This window comes from Drosophila tropicalis, unplaced genomic scaffold (assembly GCF_018151085.1).
Source record: "Drosophila tropicalis isolate 14030-0801.00 unplaced genomic scaffold, ASM1815108v1 contig_878, whole genome shotgun sequence".
Classification (NCBI taxonomy): domain Eukaryota; kingdom Metazoa; phylum Arthropoda; class Insecta; order Diptera; family Drosophilidae; genus Drosophila; species Drosophila tropicalis.
In genome coordinates, this window is record NW_027173374.1 from 14,364,711 (window position 1) to 14,388,262 (window position 23,552).

Genomic DNA, 23,552 nt, shown 5'->3' on the forward strand with positions numbered 1-23,552 from the left:
CCAACGTGCACCCAAAATGCAACTGGCAACCCAAAACGTTCATCTCTTGCCCTTTTGTCAGTCACGTTTCTCTCCGAAAGATTTCTCAACATGAAGACGACAAGACTCACCGAATGACGACTGCAACTGACTGACTGACTCCATCTCGAATTCTGTCTGGCGTTAATGACGACACAATGACATTGTACTCCTCAGATAGTTTTTTTTTTTTCGTTTTAGACATAATCTGGCTGTCTGCTTTCACGTTTGCTCCGACATAGCGAATGGTTCTAAACGTTTTCTTCTTCGTTTGTGAATTACCAATGAAAATTGACATGGTAAATATTAGAGAAGCCATTTACAGATACCAACTATATATATAGACATACATATGTATGTAAATAGCCTCAGGTTCAATGACTTCTGTCAAACCCAACTGCCATTAGTCATAGATAAACATAAGTAATGCATACATTATTGTGGTTTACCTTCGGTTTATGTCTTCAAACCTAAACCCTATGTGTTTCTCATCGGTTAATCGAAAAATATGTGAAAACTGATGTACCATGATGAGATTTGATGGGTTTTGTCAAGTACGTACAGGCGAAACTGCGGTTGTTTTCAGAGTCGAGGTGAAGGCACCAACATATGCATGTACATATCCACCACCACATATCTAAAGTTTATAATCCCATCACAAAACCACACAAACCACAAAAACACTCAACTGATGATGATACACACCGATTTGGCATGGGTGTAACCAATTTCTAATCAATGGCAGCAAATCTGCCATAACAAGTATATCCATTAAAGACATTAGGAGTTTTTTTATTTCAAATTTTTTTTCTCAATTAAATACTTTTTAATTGATGTTTTATCATACAAAGAAAGAATTTAAAGTAAATACTCTCGAGTCTAGTTTGACAGCAAAATCTCTAAGCTTATAAAGGCAAAAGAGTTTAAGCCAATTTTTCATCACTTCATTGGCGTGTATTAGGGTCATGTATTTATATTTGTTTTGCATTTTATTTTTGGTTAACCCCTGATACGCCCCTGTCTAGACAGCGTTTGAAATTTAACTCTCCATCATATTTTTCATTAGTAAACTAACTGACAGCTGAAACACCGAGTTTAAGGCCTCCTCATCTTACTTGGAATAGTGAATATATATATACATATATAGTCATAAACTGCTGGTAAGCCCTAAACCAGGTGTAATTTAAATGCCATAAAAATTTCATAGAATATTTATAAAATTTTTATTTAAATTTCATGACCAAGACATAACAATTTGTGGAAGTTTTCCACAAGTTTTGCACGTCTCCTCAAATGAAAAGTAGGCCAAATGAGTTGAATTTTTCTTCTTTTACGGTTTTTTCAGCACCGAAAATGTTACAAATGTCACAAGAACCATATTGAGCAAATGAATTACATATACATATCTAACTAGATAGATAGATACATAGATATATAGATATGTACATATGATACATTCCAGCAATTGAATTGTAACCGTTTTGAGTGCATTTTTGTTTTGGTTTTTTCGCTTTTTCGAGTGTCCCGATTTGTATATTGGTATAGAGAGAGAGATAGAGAGGGCGAGAGAGACTTATGTGTATGTAAGGCAAAATTCGCCCGCATTCCATTAGTTCTTCAGATTTTATGCCATGGCAATTTATTAGGTACACATTGTGCCACATTCACAAGCAGCCAACATTATTTCAATCTTGGCTTTTATTTTGTGTTTAGTTTTATTTTTGTTTTCTTGGTTTTTTTTTTTTGGAGAAACAGCATCAGTAGGCAACAGGTTTCTAATAGCACCCAGCAGCAACATTCATTGCGTTTCTTGGACTTACGTTTTGTGTTTTTTTTCTCTTTGTGTTTTGCAAACCAGTTTGGCACATTCGGTTAAAGTTTTTTTTTGTTTTTCGGGATATAAAATTTCCGGTTAATTATAAGCAAGAAATGTAGCTGACTAACTAACTAACTAGCTAGAGTTAGTCAGTGGGTCTTATCTAATCGCTAATTTGTATTCTTACTTTGCAGCCTTTTTGGTTATGTCAAAGGAATATCATGAGAGGAAGTGAGGGCAGGGTATTCTAAACGCAATCGGTTAGCCAGATCGTTTTGGCATTTTTTATGTGCTTTTTGTTTTTAAATTTTTGTTTTATTGACAGGGGGCAGTGCCTACTTATTTACACATGCAGTGCGTGTAAATTGTATGTAAATGTGTAAATACTTGGTCGGACAAAAGAAAAGAAATGAAAAGCAAAAAAAGCGTGCACAAAGGCGATCTTCAATGTGAAACTCACTCGAGTCGGGGCCAAAGTCAGAGCTAGTTGGCTAGAGAGTTCGAAGTCTTGAAGATCGGTGTGACTGAACGACGACGACTCGTTGTCTTCTGTAACCATATTTGGACACGGCTGATCACTTATCGATCAGTGCGTGCCAGCGATTGTTTTCGCATCATTTTGTTGATTGAATGAAATCAACATTTTTGATTCACCGACGACAACGACTACGACGACGATGAGCGAAAATACATAAATAAAACAAAAATGTAAGTAAATACCAAAAGGTAAACTGGCATATCAATTCTACGAAAAGCAATAAATGTGCACTCTAAAAATATCTGAGCACAGGGAGTTACCCTAATGAGATCAGAATAGTATATAAGGAATTTATGTGCAGACCTTTTATGGGGCCGTAACTTTTGACCCCTTCAATTCATTATCCACGTGCCATACACAAGTGTGAGCGTGGTTAGTTAAGACCAACTAGATAGACCGCTTAAAATGTTAAAATTCAAATGAAGTTCTTTTATTTGTCTTTGTTGTTGGTTTCTATGCTTCCGCTTAAACTCGTCGTACTAAGCATCATCAAAACAGGCAAAACTCGACCCATTAGCTTAGACAAAAACTTTTTGTCTACTTGTATTCATCGCCTTTTGACGCCTGTTATTAACTCAAACTCTGTGTGCTTCCCTTCCCACGTTCTCTACGAATTTGGCAGCCATAACCGTTTAGAATTAGTTGAATAATAATACAAAACAAGAAATGTGTTCGGAAAAAAATGATGATGAGATCTTGGCCATAAAGTATATACACAGAAAATATGTTTTGGTATCTTCGTTATATTTGTTGTTGGATCATTGTTGTTGTTTTTCGTTTATAGGGTGTGTTTGTTTATTTCGTATGTCACGAACGTACCGCGTCAGAAGAAAAATTCAAATAACATACTCAAAAAGACCGATAAAGATGGGAAACGCCAAAGAGCAATTTATAAAGAAACATCATAAGGTTGTCAAAATACGTTGTTTCAAATGAATGTCACGTACAAATATGTTGCATATATGTGTGTATATTAACATCAGACAATATCATTAAGCCGGATCATGATAGTCTATATCATTGTGACGAAATTTTATATCTCCCATACCCAGAATGTATGTATAAATGTATAAATGTATAAATTCGTGTTTCTTACTGGAATGGAATGGAAAGACTGTTTCATAAGCCGACTCCATAAATTTAGTTGCCAAAAACAAAAAAAAAAAAAAATGAAAAACTGCACTTTGATCTTTGATATTTCAGGTGGCTATAAGTATATGTATTCATATGTGTGTGTGTCTGTGTGTGTGTGTGTGTTTTGTACCTGTAATGCAACAATTCACTTGTTTGGCCAAAGCCAGACTTTGTGGCACTTGCCTTTTTGGATGGTATTTAACATTTTTACCATGTAATTTGAGACAAAGACAGAGAGGGAGATACACACACAAAAGCTTTTTTCTTGGCCTTGGGTCATTGCGATGTGAAGAATTAATTCTACTCGATTTCAAACCTTTTTATGTTTCGTTGTCTTAACTGCAATTTGTATTTGATATTCTTCCAAAAATGGCAAGACTTGGAAGCAAACAACGCAAACATCGTTTAAAAGTACAATTTCAAAGGAATTTATTAAGCCAAATTTGTTAACTTTTTAATTAACAAAAACCCGAAATGTTGGTAGCAGGTTTATATAGAAGAATATCAGACATCGAACTAAAGTTTAAAAAAGTTGTAAGGCAAATCAAGTCGAAGGTTTAAAACTACAGCCATGCTGAGGTAGAATTGGTAACAAATGAAGGATAGTCCTTCAATTAGAGGGTTTAAAACGCCTTTTTAAACAATTATAATTTTAATCAATCATTTCGTTATGACTCAAGTGTCCTGTATTTAATGCCAAGCATAAATCTCTGGTAACAATAAGGAAAACCCAACCAACGACTGTTGATTTCAGGATTTGCACTTGCAATTAGTATTGAATATTTAGCTAGGTTTATTTACATAGTTTATGGTGGTATGCGATCATTGGCTAAAAAGGTGTAGACTGTTCTGTACGTGATACTTGATAGAGATAAAATATTTACTGCAATGTAATGTGTTTGTTATGGCAAGAAGCTTGTTGTTCTTTGTTTTTATATAGGATGTCTGTGGCATGGTCCATGTTGATGTTCGCCCAGTGCCAGAGCTCAAGTGCAGCCTGGCATGAGGCATATTGCAGTATGCAATCATAATTTAACGGTAAAAGCACAGCAGGCCATTCTTGTGGACCAGTGGACCAGTGGAAACTGCAATTGAAATAGATTGCGACGGTAAAAATCACCATCACCATCATCGCCTTCGCCATCGCTGTTGCCATTGCCATTAACTGGTTTTTGATTCAGTGAGTCCAAGAACTGGACCAAAGAAATGTAGATCTCATGGCTAGAAAATTCGTCGTCATTCGGCATGTCTCTAAGTGCTGGCACAGACAGTCATCCAGTCAGCTAGTCATCTAGTCATCCAGTCATCCAGTCGACCAGTCGCGCAATCGCTCGTCATTAATAGAGATACACAAATAGATGTGTTTATGGAGACAGACAGACGGACAGACAGACCGACAGACAGTGAGACGATACATGTGATATGTGCAGGGCAAAAGTTACTTCCTTCTCAGAGATGCTGCATTCCTCTTGGACGACAAATAATAATAATAACAAAAATGTGCCTCATCATGAACGTCATCAAACAGAATTAACTGCAATCACTCAACAGAAGAGAAAAGCAAAGAAAAACAATGAAAAGCAACAAAAACAACAATAATAATCCCCCCCCTTTTTGTAGCCAGTGACACTCTTCACATGAACTATTACTTATATACAATATAATATGTATATAATTGTTTATGGACGGGAGACAGGAACTGAAACCTAACCGCTAACACACACACACACACATACACAGAGATATAGCCACAGTCACTTGGACGTAAGCCTAAATTGCAAAAATCATGCATAAATATCAAGTTCATTTTGCAGATGCGAACAGCAGATGCGACTAGGCGGCTTGGTTTGGGCCAAAAAAGTAATGGCCGCTCTGCCATTGGGGGGTAACGTAATACTTACTCACTAGCGGATGTAGCTAGCGAAACGGCAGCTAAACAGAAGAACACAGCTTAGGGATAGCACAAGAAGTGGCTTTAAGATACTTTTTTCTAACTGTATTTTAGCAGCAGCAGCAGCCAGCAACCAGTCCAGAGAGCTATAGAGACTGGCACAGGAGGCAAAGAGGCATAGAGTCGGCAGTTGGCAGTCGGCCATTCCCGTCCGTTGATGAGGTGGGCAAACTGGCAGTAAATTGTACACCTGATCTATTGGCAGCAGCAGCAGCCGCCGCCACAGTTGCAGCTTGCTGGGTAGTAGCATTCGTTCTTCATTTTTCTACTCTTTCTCTCTCTGTCTTTTTCACTCGCTCTGTCTCTCTTTCTATCACAGTCTATGTGGCAATTGGAAGTGGAATGTGGCTGTGGCACGTTTTGGTGAACTTTTCACTACGATGGCCCGAAAAAGTTTTGTGCCACTTGATGCTTTGCACGATTTTCACAAAGCGACTGCTGCGGCAGCTCTCTATAATGGTACTCGTTCTAGTCCTAGGCTATAGAGATACATATTTATGTAGCTGTTAGTTTATTTTTTGTTTTTTGGTAACCTGCGCTTTAATTACCAGCCAAGCCCAGCCAATACAAAGTGTGAAAAGTCCAAAAAAATAAAAAGAGAAATAAGAAAACCCAACTCCATACGTGGGATACGCTGCATCTCTGCAGAAACGTTTACAAATAGCTGTAGAGAGATAGAAAATTCGCATCTAAGATTTCCACATGACCATATATGTGCATAAGTATTTTGCAGTGGAAAAAGGAAATAAGAAAAACAAAAATAAAACCAACAGACAGAGCAAGAAAAAAAACAAAACAAAAGTCCAAAGAGAAGCGCGTAGACAACGGCAACGAAAAAAACAACGCCAAGTTCGTTTTAAATGTTTATTGCATATTGATATCACACCATTTAAGGCAAAGCCAGGTCGCTGTTTGTATAAGCAGCTACTTTTAGAAGGCATTCACCAACAACTTGGCCAATTCGCTGGGCTTTGCTTAACCAACATTGCATGCGCTTTTACACTTGGAAAAACTTAAAATCGATCACAGTTCTCTTTACGACCGTTTAAATTGAGAACAAGACAATAAAAAACAAAAATATATAAAAAAGTTGAACTCTTTGTTTATGGGCAGTCAAATGGGGCTACACATAAACAAAAAGGGTATTAAGCCATTCAAATTACACCACAGGCAGAAATGCATAGTTCAGTCACATTTTTACTTAAACATTTACAGTCGAAAACAAAGAATATGTTGGCCACTTACTAAGGTAGTTGTCTCTTTATGATTCGAAAATATCGAAAATAATAGTTATTTTACTTCAAAATTATATGTACAGATATTTCTCCAAGTGTAGTTGGTGTTTGGTAATGGAAATGGAAATGAAGGCGAAACCCCGAATCGCTTTCTATGATAAAACCCATGGATGCCTGATGCCTTCTTTATTCTCCCTGATGTGCCGTTAAATGTTTCTTTGTGGTTAACCACCAAAAATTGCCTGACTCACAATCGGACTTGGCTTAGAATTTTGACCTTTAATTAAAGCCTAAAATTGAATTTAACCAACAAAAAACTCGAAAAAACAACTCCATGCCTCTCTTTCTCTCCTTTTTTATAGGCATAGATAGCTATAATTAAAATTCCAATCAAATAGGCTGAGCAAGCAAGCCAGAATAACATTAGTTTATTACTTTTTAATTCGTTTTTCTTATGTGTCTGACAAGTTTTGTTTTTTCTTTTTTTTTATTATGGTGGCCGACAATCATGCACGAAAACACACATCAAAAAAGAAATAAAGTATTGAAGAAAATTCTTTTAATTACATATATAAGACGAAGTATCAATACCCTTGGGCTAAACTGTTAAGTCTAGATTACAAAAATTTAACTTAATAATGATAATGATCGAAGAGGTTCCGACTCATTAAAGTAGCTCTATGGCATCAATAAAACTATGAATTTATGATCACATTATTGTTCGGCAATATACTTTCATTAAATCATAATATTACGAGTCACAGGTCACTCAATTTATAGTCGTGTCCTTCTTTTAGTCGCAAGGATAATTGGCATTCAGTTTTGCATTTAACAATTCTCTTAAATTATAATCTAGTCAGAATATAGTTATTATAAAAATTATAAGTACATAAGGCACAAACAAATATAAAATATACTTGTGCTTTACTTGCCGTTGCCTTTAATGAATTCATTTAATTTCATAGTTTTCCTACAAAGTTTGTAAGTTAATTTAATGATTCGGGTATTTAAGTCAACAATTATTGGATCATGACTATCTTCTAATTCATCTGGATAATAAGATAACCTCTGTAATAGACCAACAGTTTGTTAATAGAAACGTGGCTATTCAATTTAGTATATTTGTGATTAATCTTTTTGGCTTGAAACAATTTGTTAAATCAACATTTTTTTATATCTGTTTTAATTGCAGTACAAAAATGGCAAGACACAGTCCACAGACACGACAGCTTCGGCTTGGATTTTTGGGACTATTGATACTGCTGACATCGGCCGTATTGGGCAAATCCCAAATGTGCGAGGTGGAAACTGGTCAAACGAATATTATATTGGATATAGAAGAGAGTCGTGGAAATTGTGAGTAGATATGTCCTACCTATGCATCTATGCAACTGCCTACCTACGTACCTAGTTTTAAATATATTTATGGCTATGGCTTGCCAACTCAATTAATCATGATCAAATTGCCAATTGGCCAATAATAATAATAGTTGTAATAATAATGAGTATAACTCTGATGAAAACACAATTTTCGCAAGAGCCAATAGATCAAAGATGATAATGGTCTCCCAGGCACATACGACGAACATACGATACCATAAGTACATATCGGTAGTATTAACGCACACATCGGTTAAATAACATTTAGCGCCAGCCCAGAGCAGAACATGATGATAATGGGCAAAAGGATGATGATGATGATGATGGTGAGGGTGATTGCAGAAAATGACAGCCAGTTGCGTGAGTCGATGTGTGTGTGTGTGGAGATGAGGAAAATGAACTTATCTTAGATATTTTGCAATGAATAAAAATGGCAGCAAGGAGCTGCTGGCTAACGCCACAACAACTGCAGCATCTATAAAGCAAAACTGCAACGGCAATGGCAACTGCATCGGCAACGGCAACGGCCACAAACACCATCAAGAAGCGCAACAAGAGTCTAAGTCTCAGTCTCTGGCCACAGATCGAAAAATAGCTGGCAGCATCCTGTAGTAATTTTAACCCACAATAAATGAATCACCATCATGTTGTTGTGGGCCCTCTTGTTGCCTGTTGCCAGTTGCATGTCTTCTTGTTGCCTGTTGCCTGTTACCTTGCCTTTCAATGGCAATTTCAACAAACCATTTGTGTTCTCCTTGGTCTTGGTACAACAAAAAGAAAAAAAAAACCAAAGCCGAAAGGCGTTCAGTTTATGGAGTTGGAGCGATGCTTAAATTGCATACCAATACGCAGTCTTTGGTCAGGCAAAGGTTTTGGTTTTTGGTCTTGACTTGGTTTGCTTTGCTTTGCTTTGCGTATGCCCGTATTCTTGCGAGCATTTGACTTTGGACAAGTTGGTCGGCCGAATGGGCTATTGTGTGGGGTCTGGCATGGTAAACTTGAAATGCTGATACCCCATGATTATATATGCATGTGGACAGCGTCTAAGCAGGCGGAAATGCTCTCAACGACACAATATACACGCGTATGTATCTTAATAGCCACATGTGGATGAATGTTTGTTGCAACCATCGATCAGACGTAATACAATTTCATCTTCTCACGCGCCCATCTTTATCTAGTTTTTCGATGATATTTTTGGGGTTTTTTTTTTTTGGCGGGGGGGAATGTCTGACCCTCTTTCGAAAGTCTTCAACAAAAGATCAGCACGCGAGGCATTCAACTTTCATTGCTGTCGGGCAACAAAAGGAATAAAAACCACAGAGTGAGATGGAGATAGATAAAGAAAAAGAGAGAGATATACTCGGGCAATGGCGACAAGTGCACAGTAAACGATCTTTTTGCCTAGCAGCAATTACCATTTCAATTTTTGCCATTACCGATCACACAGAGAGTCGATTTCTCCCGTGTTTAATACTTTTGCCTGGACCGGATCCCCCTGTTTGGGTTTTGGGATACCATCATGGTGGCTTCAACTGTACTTTAAGTTGAAGTTTGAGTTTATGTTTATATAGCGGACACATAATTGCAATTGCCGAGGCAACAGCAACAGTAATAGCAATAGCAATAGCAAAAGCAACAGCAACAGCAACTGTCATGGGATCATTATCAATGATTTTTACGGCCCTTGCTAGCTGACAACTTGCAACAGGCAGCCGGCAACAGGCAGCAACTTCCAACTTGCATCTGGCAACTGGCAACTCATGTTTGAATCCGCTTACCGGAATGATGGGATGATGATGGTTTATGATTGCTCGCACAAATGCAATTATATCAACATGTTGAGCAACCTTTTGTTGTCACCTTACCGTACCGTTCGTTGTGGCGTAAATGCAAATTTTCAAAGTATTATCATTAATTGTGCGGCATAGAAACGCCAAGACATCAGTTGCAAAATGCTCGTTAATATTCATTAGCCTCCGACGTGGCGATTTTCATTTTGAGAAGGTCCAAACTGTCGACAACTTGCAATTATATGTTTGCCTGGCCTAGCTTTACTTGCCAACGTTTATTCCCCCATCCTAGTGCTGCTGCTGCCTGACGGCCTGAAGAGTAAATTAGAGCGCATGGGGACGTGTTTTTCGCCTAGGTTTTACCTTTTCCTCAGCCAAGTCCTGGCCTGGCAATTGGAAAGCCAATTAAAGTACCAAAACAGGATGTACATGTAACACATCCTGACGCCTACCCAAATTATTTATGAGAGAAACTCGTTAGTTACCATTTAAGATGAAGGACAAGAGAGCTATCTGCGTGCTATTAGCTGGATTGAATCTGATACTTCAAGTGATTCGAAAAACATTAGCCATCTCGCAATAAAGACATTTTGTTTTTAACCCCTTCGATTCACGCACACATCGCTAGCGAGAGCAATAAATACAATTTCTGTAAGTTTAAGATTTATGACCGGATTCTTCATCATCATCCAGCAGAGGGAAGACGAACAAAAAAATCTTTACAAATCTTGCATGTAATCTTCTCTCACACTCGTCTTACAATCAAACGCAAAACGCACTTTGCCGCTGCCCTTTTGTCCAGGTGATGAAGTTGCATTAACAAATCGAATAAAAGGCCCAACAACAATCGAAAGTGTTGCCTATCAGGCGGCGGCATTTGAATGAGTGGAATCGTGGGGGGAAGGGGCTCTTTACCATTCGCCATTCGCCGTTCGCATCGGCAGCCCCCAAAGTGTCAGCTGAAGAGGAACCTTTTCATTGACCAGCCAGAAACAGCAGCAGCAGCAGCCACTCTTCTTTTTAGTGTTAGTTGTTCTTCTGCCTGTTGGGCATAAACAATCAAGATGTCTGCCCTAAGAGGCGGCTTACAAAATATACCACCTTTTGCTTACAACATTATTTTGTGGCCCGGTATGTCCGTTCCTCCGTCTGTCCGTCTATCTGTCTGACTGTCCGCTCGTCTCATCCTTCCTATTTCCACCTTCCCCGCTGGCTTGGGTTGACTGGCTTCATTAGGCGCAACAGCAGTCTTCGACAACTTTGACTTTGATGGCATAGCGCGAAACTCTCCTCTACGCCCTCTCGCTTTCCTTTCACCTTAACTTAAATATGCTTTTGGCCTATCTTGGCCACAATTCAGTGTGTTTTTATGCGCCTTTTAGCAGCAGCATTTTCTTGGAACATTTTTTTTTTTTTTTGTTCGCTTTTCGCTACCGGCCCTTTTATTTTTCACAATTTTTAATAGACACTTTTCAACAGTTGCTGCTGCTGCTGCTGCTGCCGCTTCGGTTGCCGTTGCTGCCAAAGCGCTCATTATAATAAAATTGTTTCAAGTCGCCCCATGTCTTGTGTCGTCGCTAATAGGCTCCACTGCAACCTGGTTGCAGTTGCAGTTGCAGTCTCGGAGCAGGCGTTTTTGATGCAAATCGCATTAAACATGTGTAGAGCAGCTAAAGAGCCAAAACGGAAAACCCATGTCCAAGGCATCGGCATCGGCATCGTCTTCGTCTTCAGCAATGCCGTGCCGCATCTTCTTGGGCACACAAAGTGCACTTTATTACCTGACATTAGTTGCCATTAGTTTGCCCAGACATTTTATTGCTAGTAAGTACAATGGACTACCTCTTCATGCACAGCCCAGTTTCCTTTCAATTTCCTTTTTACTCGATTTCAACACCAATCAAACGACATCATCATGTTGTTGACATCGAAAAGTGGTAACCAAATGAAAAGCCTCATGTCAGAATTATCTTTTGGCCTTAAAACCAAAGAGAAACTGTCTTTAATCCTGGACAAATACCGGTAGCAAGCACAAGTAGCAACAACAACAACAACAGTAAGAACAGTTGGGAAGAGATGATGGTCCCATAATTTCTTAAATTCTTTTAAGAATTTTTCTTACTTTTTTATATACAAACAATTACACTTAACGTTAGACCAATTTGGTATGAGTTCTGGGGAAAGAAAACAATAAAGCAAACATGAGCACGAACAATTTTTACACTTTTAACTCTGGCAGATGCTTTAGCCCAAAGAGATAAACTAAACACGGCAGTGAAGAGGCGGAAACATGCAACACACTAGCTCATGTGTGTCGGTGTCTGTGTGTGTGTGTGTGTAATCTGTGAGACAAACCTCAACTTCAAGAACATAAAACTCAAAGTACAAAAGTTGCCACGCCATAATTATAACTTACGTGTACGTGGAAGAAGGCAAAAAAAGGTCCAGAATGCCTGCGAATGGCTGACAAGCGGCCACAGCCCAAGCCTAAACTATGTGTTGCAAGTAGAAGAGGCATAAGAAGAAGAACAAGTCGAAATGAAGGTACATGCCCCAAACAGTTTTGCTTTGCCCTCGTCCCCCCTCTCTCTTGCTCACTTCTCTTAAAGCCAGCTAGGTTTCTGATCCTGCTGAGCCCCAATCGATAAAGTCGACAAAAAAACGAACGAAAAAATGCTAAAAGCCAAGTTAGCTACTGTGACTAGACGCGGATGTTCTAGGTGGTAACGCAATGCCGGAACATGGCCACATAAAAAACAGAGCAATCTCTGCCTACAGAAAGAGACACAGTGAGAGAGATAGAGAAAGGGGAAGAATATTATGCAATATCTGTATCGCACTTTCTACATAAAATGCAGCAGCAGCTGCTACTTGCTGCTACCCGCTACAGTATGACAATATTTCAGAAGTCCGGACTACCGCTTGACCCCAAAAACAAAGGCAAAGAGAAAGGCCTCCAAATGCATTTGTTTCTGCCATAGTTTTTTTTTTTTTTTTGCATTTTCTTATTCGTGCTGACTGGAGTTCTTTTTGCAAATTAGAAACTAATCTTCTTGGAATGTCCATGCATTTTGGGTTAGTCCCTCTTTCTCTCTCTTTTATTCTGTCTGTGTCTCTAAAAGATTGTGTATGCCTAATCTGTTTACTACCTAGTACTAAGTTAATAATGACCAATTAAAATGGACATAAAATGTGAAAATTTTTGTTATATTTAAATTATGCTTTTCTTCGTTTCTTCTTGTCGTCTTGCCTTGGCCTGGCTTGAACATTTACAGTTATTGGACAAGCTACTACACCGCCCGAACTACCAATTTATGGTGATCCCTACACGGAAATTGCTCTCGATTTAGTCTTCCCAAAGGGGCAACCGACGTTCCTGTTGAACGGCAAAAAACTTCAGTTACTCCAGCCACTAGATCGCGATGAGGAGAATCTTAGTCACATTGTGTTTCAGGTAAGTAAGAAAGCGAGGAATGAGAATGAAGAGAGAGAATGAGAATCGAGAGGAGCAGGAGAAGGAGGACGACGATATTGCAAGTCTATCCATAATTGGATAGAGTGCGAGTGAGTAATCCCGCCACATAATCGCACATTGGCAATTCATTTCAGGTATCCTGCACCGTTCGCACCACGAATAAGAAGCGCAACATTCCGATTATTGTGCGAGTCTCTGATATTAATGACAATGCGCCACGTTTCATGAACACACCCTACGAGGTGACTGTGCCCGAGGTAAGAGCATCAATCGCACAATAAATTACATCTACATATATCGAATATTTTCGAATAGACAACTAGAACATAGTATACTTAAATCCGCTGCCTTTCACTACCGCCAAGCAACATCAATTTATGGCACAAAACGCAACTGAAACAATGTCGATGTCTGCTAGAGTCAGCCAGAGCTAGAATCGCCAATTAAGAAAGAAAGAAAAACAATTGTCCATTTTAGAAAGCAATTAAATCATTTGGAAGTCAGTAAAAGAGTAGTCAGAAAGTAAAGAGGGAGGGGATATATTTTACAACCATTATTTATAGACCCCCTCACTAACAGTCTCTCTCTCTGTCTCCTATTCTTCTCCCACTTTTAATTGATTGGAAAGCAGAAGTTAAGAGAAAGAACAGGTAGTTACAGGTAGTGGATGATAACAATCTAACTGAGATCAGAGAAGTGGCATCTGAGTGAGGCACATACATACATACATACACACATATAATGTAATTTACATAGTTTTCTTCACCCCAAGACCAAGAGCATTTTGGAAGTGACACTATCACGTTTCTTGACGTGCAGGAACGTAAGACAATACGATTTTGATTATCCTTTTAGCTTTTCAAACAAACGCCCCCCTCTGTGTGTTCAGTGTTGTTTTTTCTTTTTCTGGGTGAGAGGCATGAAGTTTAAGCCCGGTGCATTGCATGGCATATTTGTATTTCATTTTCGCTGATTGCCAAATGGCCGATCGCCAACTCTTGCAGACTCTCCAACCATTTGACATAAAAAACAAAAAATGCAATTGGCTTTTGCCTCTTAATGGACACAGACAGAAAGTCAGGTGTATGGACAAAGCTTCCGCAACTATCACGACGACGACGGACGACGACGAAGCAGACATGAGACAAGAGACAGCGACATACTAGTTGGTCACTAATGAAGTGGCAGACAGGCAGTTGTGTCTCTGTGTGTGTTGTCCTCCTTGTCGCATGTTGATGCAACATGTTCATGTGGTAGGCAACAACAACTGGATCAGCAAAAACAGAAACAACAATAAAACTAAACCAAACGAAAAAAACAAGTGCATTGCCGGTTTGTTAATTATTTATTTTAACTATTAACGTTCAATTACTGCCAGTGGGGACATATTAGAAAGCAACCCAACTTATGACGGCTAAGACCAACAACAGGTGGACCATTTCTGCCTACGACATTGGTCAAGAATTCACATCATCATTCACATCCACACCAGCATCACCTGTAAATAATTATGGGTGGGCGTTGTTGGAAATAAACAGCTTTTAAGCCACAAACAATAACGAAAATATCAAACAACATCGTGGCCAACACAATGGGCCACAAAGACCAACTTTAGTTGGCTTTGTTTGTACGTTTCGTTTTGGATCAAAGGAATTTCCAGAAGATCAAGTAAATCCGACAACAAAAGCCTATCCAAGTGTATATCAACGCCCCAACGTGGCCACAAAAATTTCTGTTAAAACATTTAATTACAGACATGTGCCATATTTTTGCCATTCATTCATGGACCGATGGCCATAAGAAACGAGGGCTCTAACATAACTAATTGGCAATTGCCATAAAAAAGAAGAGAGGAATTGAAAATAAAACCGAGTAAATCTAGTACTTGTAATAAATTTAAGTTTTTCTTGAAACGTTTTTACATCTATTAGTTGCAATCGTTTCAATTGGCTAAGCCAAGTATTTAACTTAGTGTCATCGTAAAAAGAAAACACTAAACAAATAATTAAATTAAATAGCTTAACGGATTTGTTTTCTTCGAATGTTTAGTTTATAGAATAGCGAGAAAAATAAATAGGAAAACTGCTTATGTTAATTATTCAACCGCAATTAAAAACAATATTTTTTTAAGCAGGAAGTAGTTGCAATTGCAAGTGCTAGTAAAATATTTAAAAAAGTTATGCAAAACTTTCTTTTGCACAGAAACAACAAAATATGCAACTCAGCTTGGCTGAATGTGAATTGTTGGCCAGACGAGGTGTTAGCCAAAAAGATACCTACACACACACAGACACATGCTTTGGGTATTGGTTTCCTTAATGCAAAACCTGTAGTAAAATGATGAGGCGGCGTATTTAAGGATTAATATGGCTAAATAAATGGCAATATAATTGCAAAATAATCAAAAACAACAAACCAATAGTAGTTAAAGATATTTATATGCATTTTGCGCAAAACCAAATATATGTTTGTATGTATGTGTGTGTGTGGATGTGTTTATATATGTCTGAATTGCCAAATTTGGCGAAAAACCGTTCAACGACAATTGTCAAAAGTTTCGCTTTACAACCTGTTTCACGACGCCTGCCAAGTATCAAGATTCAGTTGGGCTGAGTTAAGCTTTTTTCCATTGCATTGCATGCCAACATTTTCCGACTTGGGCCGAAAAAGAGTTGGCGTAATTTTTGTTTAACCAGAAAGGAAGCCATGCCATGCCATGCCATGCTACGATACCCCCGCAAAATGCTTTTGCATAACCAAATCTTGAAGAGATCATGAAAAATGTTTAAAATGAATAAGTTCGACTAACATTTGAAGTAAGATATCCCAAGGAATAAATGTGTATGTTTGTGTACGGGTTTCTGTTTGCCAACATTTTTTTTTTCTTTTTTGACATAGTGATTAGACCCCGAAACATATGAAAATTTGCCAAAATCACAAGAAATGTCGACCAGCTAGCAAACCAAATGTATGTATTTATTATGCCGCAAAAGATGTCTGATATATGCATAAAAAGTAGCGCTTAAATTCCAATTAAACTGCCAAGATAGAGTTGCTTGAGGGGACTAAACAAAACTTTGATTAGAACAACAAACTATATGTATGTATCTACATAAAGAGAGGTCCGTCCCTGGTTTCATCTTGTGGCTCGTGGTGGATTCGTGGTAAATATTTGTCGTTTTGAAATATTCGAAACGTGTGCTGCAAAATTTGTCCAACTGTCACTATCTGTCTGTGTGTTCGCATAATCCCTCCATGCCAATAGCCAGTTTGCAATGGCCAAACCATCCCAAAGAGCCCAATGCAACGCAACAAAGCGCGGCGCGGCGATATATGAAAGCAATTTGAATATGTCGAACCAGACGGCATGGACACCAACGAAAACCAAAACCACAAAAAAAAAAAAAAGGATAGAGAGGATTTTTGATCATAAATAATTCATTACGCAGAATGTAGCGAGAAAACTACATACAAGTTGTGTACATATATGTAGCCTATGAACATATATGAATGTACGTTTGTCTGCGTCTATGGCGCTGGAGGAGATGGCCAGACAAGAACACTACAAAATGCAGTCACTCTCATAGACACTCCCTGCCTGCCCGCCCACTTCTGTCTTTCGCACTGAATGTGCACTCAGGCGCAGGGCCGAAAGGGTCTATTGAATATAAGAAAGAAATCAAAATCCGCCAAGGAATCAAGAGTGTAATTTTGAGAGCCACTTAATGGATGAGGAAACCCCTTTTGAAGAACCTATTTGATGACACGCCACTGAACCCATACTCACATATACATATATACATATATACGTATGTCGTTCCATGCGAGTAGAGATGAATATCAACACTCCATTCTATTCCATTGCAAAAGGCAAATTCCAGTTTATTGTGAACGCTTTGGCCGTTTGGTTCTTTTGGCCATTCTTAGGCTTAGGCTTCCACTCTTTCAGGGCTTCATTATCATAAGCTGCGTGGCGACGATTCGCAAGACTTCTCCTTGGACCTCTATGCCATGCGCCATGTAGGGTACAAGTGCCTTTTGATCATGGGTCGCTCTTCATTGAGTCTCTGTGTGTGTGTGTGTGTGTGTACTTTTGGCGACATAGTGGCCTATTGAGGCACATTCAGTTTTGGTTCTTTGGCTATTTGTTGTAGGGAGACTGTCACAGGCTTTCAGTGGGTGCTTTTTTGAAAACCTGATGATGGCCTGGCTTAGATAGCCTTCCCCAAGAGAGAGAGAGAGAGAGAGCACAAGCTATCGAGGTGGCATATGCAATTTGCAAAACTGTGACAAATGTTTATTTGTTGTTGTTTGTCATCGCAAGAACAAACCCAAATTGAAGCAAAGTTCGAGTTGAATCAACTAATTACGTGTATTGTATTGCCACTGAGTTGGCGATCCTTCTATGGTTGTCTTTCTTACCACTTGCAATCAGACGGGCATATAATTGGTATGCACTTGCCGTAACCAGCTCGTTTGGCGATACCCCCAAGGGATACATATGTGGAGATGTGGACGAGTGGCAAGGAATTTTTAATTTCTTATGCCGACTCCGTCCACTTAATTACAATTACAAGCTCAAATTATATCCCCAGAGAGAAACCAGACTGCTCATTAAACGTAGAAGAAGGCTGATGCTTCACATGCATGCCACAAAGGAGAAAGATCAGCAGAGAGAGAGCAAGATAGAGTGGAGGAAGAGAGAGGTGGGCAGATAGAGTTTAGAGCAAGCCTAACAAATAATTTCGTGCTGCCGATAACAATCTCCTGTGCCCCCACCCACACACACATACACACACTCACCATCATCATCATCAGACACTTATACAAAGGGAAATAAACAATTTTAAACAATTGCAAGATGCACCGCAAATATTTACAGAGCAAGTCAGTATATCACGTTCCGTTTGCATACATTACGATGACTACGTCCAGGGTCCCTGGGTCCTCAACCTGATGATGCTGATGCACGATGGCCCCCGCAAGACAAATGTTTATCGCACTTAACCGCGCGGGAGTTGTGCCACAAACAACGTCCAACAACAACAACCAGCTAACTTCAACAACAACAGCAAACACAAACAGCAGCAGCAACAACAGCAACAACATCAGCTAGCTAAAGCTATGAGTTATCTCCGTCGGTGTTGCCTCTTGCCATTGCATCTGTCTGTGGTCTGTTTTTGGCGTTTTCAAGTTGGTTTTTGAGTTGTTTCTGTGATAGAGTTCTTAATTCATTTCCCAACAATTTACTTTGGGCACATAAACATTCATTCAAGCCATACACTTGTCAAAAACAAGCAATCTGTGGGCATATGTAAAACTATCTTTATCTTTTCATTTTCAGAATTGGCTTGCGTTTTCTTTTAAGAACTCAGAGTTCAGACGTGTGGAAAGTTTTATTTCATTTCCGTTCGAAAAGCAATGCCATTAAGATTCTCTACAGTTAAATAAATAATACGTCTTCTTAAATTTTACAAAATTTCTAAGGGAATGTCATCATGGGGAGAAAGTAGAGAAGTATGGTTTGAATGTCGTTGAAAATTTGTGTTACCTTAAAATTCTTTAGTATAGACTTAACTGAAAACTTAGTTCTGGCCAAATGGTTTTTTTCAGTGCATTTTCCACAGACACATATGAAGTTCATTCATATTATATTTCTGGGTTTTTTTCCACTGATTAAATGATAGGAAATCTTAATACTGTTGGGAGTTTGGTTTTTCTTTTTTCTACAAAAACTCTATTCAAACTTTATGCTCATGCTCTTCGTCCACCAGCATCTGGTGGATCTAAGGCCTTTTGATTGATTAATGGGCTGCACCTTACCCGAAAAAGCTTAACATATACACACATAGACACAGACACAGACACATGGATAGTTGCAACAATGCTGGCAAAATGGAAAGCCTATGAAAAATTGTTTGGCGATTTGCAGCGCTTGCCATTTAACACAGATACATACATATACATATACACACACAGAGACACATGAACAAATCGCAAAGTTCAGCAAATAAACAATGACTAGTTATTTGCTAAGATGAGAGGGAGAGAGAGTCAAGCCAAACCAAGCCAAGCCAAGCCGGGACAGGCCAAGCCAAAGCCAAAGGCGGTGGAGGATGTCTGGCCTGGCCCTTGCTCTATGTGAGGATTGAGTCTAAGGGGGATTGTGGATGGGTCGGTCGGTAGGCCGATCGGTCGCTCTGCCTCTGACTGTGACTGTGACTGTGAGTAGCAGCATTTAACCTGGCCTAGAGGACACACACAAACGCATACAAACACTCTACATTGTAAATGTAAAAGGCTGCGCCCGTTACATAACAGCACTTTTTGTAGTTGTTGTTGCTGTTGTTGTTGCTGTTGTTGTTGCTGTTGTTGTTGTTGGGCACGTTTTGGTTTTGTCGCCCAAACTATCTTTTTGCCAGCTAAGAAGCTGACTAAACACCGGTTCTGCTTGACTTGAGAAAACAATGGCAAATCCAGACAGTCTGTCGGTCTGCCGATCCGGCGTTCCGCCAATCCTCCAGTCCGCCGTGCGGTTTAGTATCTTTCGGCCTCTTGCTGCTTCAATTTTCGTGTGCTTACCATTTTTGGTATTTAGAATTTTTGCACGCTACAAAACGGTAACAATCATTATTATCGTTTTTATTGTTTTTGGTCATCGAGAAGTCAAAGTTATCTTCATTTTGCGGCATGATCTAAGAACTGGGTATTTTTTCTGTTCGTTTCTTTTTTTACAACATTTTTGTGAGAAAATTGTCAAATCTTTGGCCACACTTGCTGATCATCCTGTTGCCGTTGCCGCGATTGCCAATGGGGCCCAAAGCCAGTTGGCCTGGTAGCTTTAGCCATTTTGTTTTTGACAGACCGAGAGAGTGAGAGAGATATGTAGCTTGAAGCAACAAGAACTAGGCATTAATATGGGTAAAATTATGGCAAAAAAGACGATAGAAACCTTAATTTATGGTAATAATTTTCTTCGAAATCAAAAGCTGTCAGCAGCAGCTTAAAACATAATGATAATGATGAGTGATGATGCGCTTCTCTTTTTGCTTTGCTAAAAATTATCATCATACCTTCATACCATTCATATACGATTTCAGAGCACACCGGTGGGCACAACAATCTTTCGCAACATACAGGCACTCGATAAGGATGCCGGCGTCAATGGCCTGGTTGAATACTTCATTGCCGAGGGCAGCACCAATGCCACCGAAGATGAGAAGCTGACTAGCGCTGATGGTTATGGTACCTTTGCCATATCATTTCCACACCAGGGACAGGTAAGTTATTGCAATTGCCCAGCAATATATACCAGCTATTGATTGCCCGCAACTAACAATGATTTATATCAATCTGTCGTTTCTTCTCCTAGGTTACTGTGGCCAAGACCTTGGATTACGAGAAAATTCAGCGATATTATCTGACCATTGTGGCATCGGTGAGTGACATTTTGAGCATTAATCAATTAGAAATCAGTATTGGGTGACCATATTTCAATCAGCCAACTGTCAGAGAGAGACAGAGGGAGGGAGAGAGCCCTTACCCTCGCACTACTCGGTATTCTATTCACTTCCTGGATTAATTTGCCATGCAACAGTATATGGCCCATAAATCTTGAACGCAATTGCTTGGCTGCTTGTCGGGAATGTTTGTAGCTTCTCTTGTGGTTGCGGTTCAGCCTGTCATCAGGAATAATAGTAACTCAGTGGCCTCTCATCTCTGCCTCTCCCTCTCTCTCTGCTTCTTCACTACAAATAGATCATAGCATCTTTTAGGTATAGAGATAGACGAGAGATCTCTTTAGTAGATCGCTTAAAATTGCTTACAAAATTCGATATTATTCTCACTCTTTTTTTTCTGATATTCTCTCTTTGTGTGTGTGTTTGTGTTGTGCATTCTTTGCAAATCAGTTTATATGTGTGGCTTTGTTGCTTGTGGAAACGCATTGATTTGCCTAAGTTGGGAGAGGGCGAATGGTTTAGATTTTTGTTTTGCATTGTCGTTGCTAGCAACGCCTTATCTACACTTTATGACATTTCAAAAGAATTTATTTGACATTTACATAAGCAAGCTCCGTTACCATCGTTGACCGTTGGCGATGCGGCCGCCATTTGGTTGCCTGGTTTATGGCCAACAGTTGCCTCGGCTTGCTTGTCGGCTGTTTGGCATTTCTCCAGACTCCAGTCGGCATTGTGTGCCGACCAACTGCAACAGCAACAGCAACAGCATCTGCATTGGAGCCAGAACCAAAGTGTTTGACGGTGCCAGCTGATTCATCTGTCAGCAATATATTCATCCAATTGGCAGACTTTATATACCGTACATACACTCGTAGATTGTATTTTCTAGTGTCTTGGCTAGTAGCATTTAATTGCATTACAGTTGACTATAATTAAACATAAATCAAATTAGATTGTCTTGGAGACTATTTACATGGTGGTGCTTGGCCCACGCATTGCTAAGGCCCCAACACGCAAAGTAGAAGTAGCTCAATACAAAACTCTGCAGCAAATGCCTGAGATAATGTTTTTATATAGAAAAATTATAAAGAGGCGTTTTCAATTTAACACGTTTCATAAATCAGCTTACCGAAGAAGCCAAACAGGAAGCCTGCTGCAGCAACTGCAACAGCAACCAGCTCTGGCCAGCCCTCTCGATTGACTAACTGACTGACTGCTTGAATGACTGACTGGCTGACTAGACGACTAGATGGCTGGCAAAAGTGCCTGCAAATGGTCTTTTATAATTTTAAATTGAGTTTGGCAAAAGGCATTAAATAGAATCGGTTTTAATTATATTACCTATACGTAGGTATGTAAAATGCAAATGCAATCAAAACACATACAATCGAAACATTTATATATAGAGAGAGAGAGTTTGCATATTTAACGATTTGCATAATCTCTTTCTTGGCATAGACAGAGAACAAGTTACCAAGTGAATTGGCTTAGCTTAGCCTGAAATATTGGCATCTAATTGTAATTTACACCATTTTGGCCAAGCTAAAAAGAAAAAGCGAAATGGTTAAAATAAAATCTTGCAACGCCTGCGCACACTCGAGAGCCATTACCACTTTCAATATCAAAATCTAAAGTATAACCCAAGGCGTGAAAAAAGAAGTGGTGTGGCTTGAGAGTGTATGTACAGTGAAAAAAGCCCAACAGGCTCCTCAGCCTGGCAAAGGCCTCTTTTTGTTGCTTGATCGAATTGATTTCAGCAGCAGCATGCGGCGCAGGCGGCAAACGGCAACAACTGCCAGCAATCGATAAAGTGCTCAAAACAAAAATATATATACGTACATACGTAAGGGGGGTAGTAGCCTGCAAGGTAGACTCCGACTCCCGGGTGGAGTGTAAGCATAAGCTTTTCTTGCCAAAGACGTGCGCAATTTTCGCAACTATGCGGCACCAGCACATGACCCACAGGCGCAAGACAATGAAAGTTATGAATTACTGCCACTTGAAGTAATTCAGTACAGTTTCGATCTGATCGACAATTCGATATCTAAAGAAACCCAAATGCTTTTGCTATTGATCGCTCTCTTCTAGTTCTTGTTGTTCGGGATGGAAACAAATATTTGAAGGTTCTTGTTCTGATCGTTAATCTGCATTTGGGGTACCTGTTAAAAACATTTAAAACTTTGCCTCACGATCACTTTGATTACAAGCAACAGTTGTGGCTTGGCTCCCACATACAGCTACTATAAGTGAAACTGTGTTATGATTCACGATAAAAATCTGGTTAGCAGACGACTAGCATGGGCACGATTTGGAAAATGTTATGTTCTCCTTGTACTATGTACATACAAACATATAGGCGAGCTACAACAAAAATGTATGTACGTGATGGAATTAAACATCACAATTTTTTCTTCTTTTGCCAGCAGCAGCATCTACGTTGGTGGTTCAATAGAAACCATTACAACACTTTCTCAACACACACCGAGGAGAGAGAGAGAGAGGTAGGGTGGGTAACGATCTCCCAAACGACCATCTTTGTCTTTCAGTTTCTTTTTCTGTGAATGGAGCAAAGAAATCCAATTTCGTTTTCATCAATTTCTCTGTGGAAAAGTGTAGTATACTGTAGCAAAAATGGGTATCTTAACTTTAGTCCATTAAGTCCAGTTTTTACTGCCAATAGATTCAGCCTAATTGAAGGTCTAAATCGGAATTGACATCGTTTCCTATTAATATTATGTGGATTTTCCTATGA

At 39.2% G+C, this 23,552-nt stretch overlaps 2 protein-coding genes across 3 annotated transcripts in view; one reads left to right on the top strand and one right to left on the bottom strand.

The window, feature by feature from the left end:
• Atg16 (Autophagy-related 16) overlaps positions 1-23,552 on the bottom strand; it is a 69,555-nt gene that overhangs the window by 42,500 nt on the left and 3,503 nt on the right. The window lies entirely within an intron of this gene.
• Cad99C (cadherin-99C) overlaps positions 1-23,552 on the top strand; it is a 34,621-nt gene that overhangs the window by 5,798 nt on the left and 5,271 nt on the right. The window contains exons 3-7 of the mRNA XM_068301952.1: positions 7,885-8,048; positions 13,141-13,319; positions 13,475-13,597; positions 20,441-20,620; positions 20,713-20,778. Of these exons, the coding sequence (XP_068158053.1) occupies positions 7,892-8,048; positions 13,141-13,319; positions 13,475-13,597; positions 20,441-20,620; positions 20,713-20,778 (705 nt within the window). The 5' untranslated portion in view covers positions 7,885-7,891. The remainder of the gene's footprint in view (positions 1-7,884; positions 8,049-13,140; positions 13,320-13,474; positions 13,598-20,440; positions 20,621-20,712; positions 20,779-23,552) is intronic.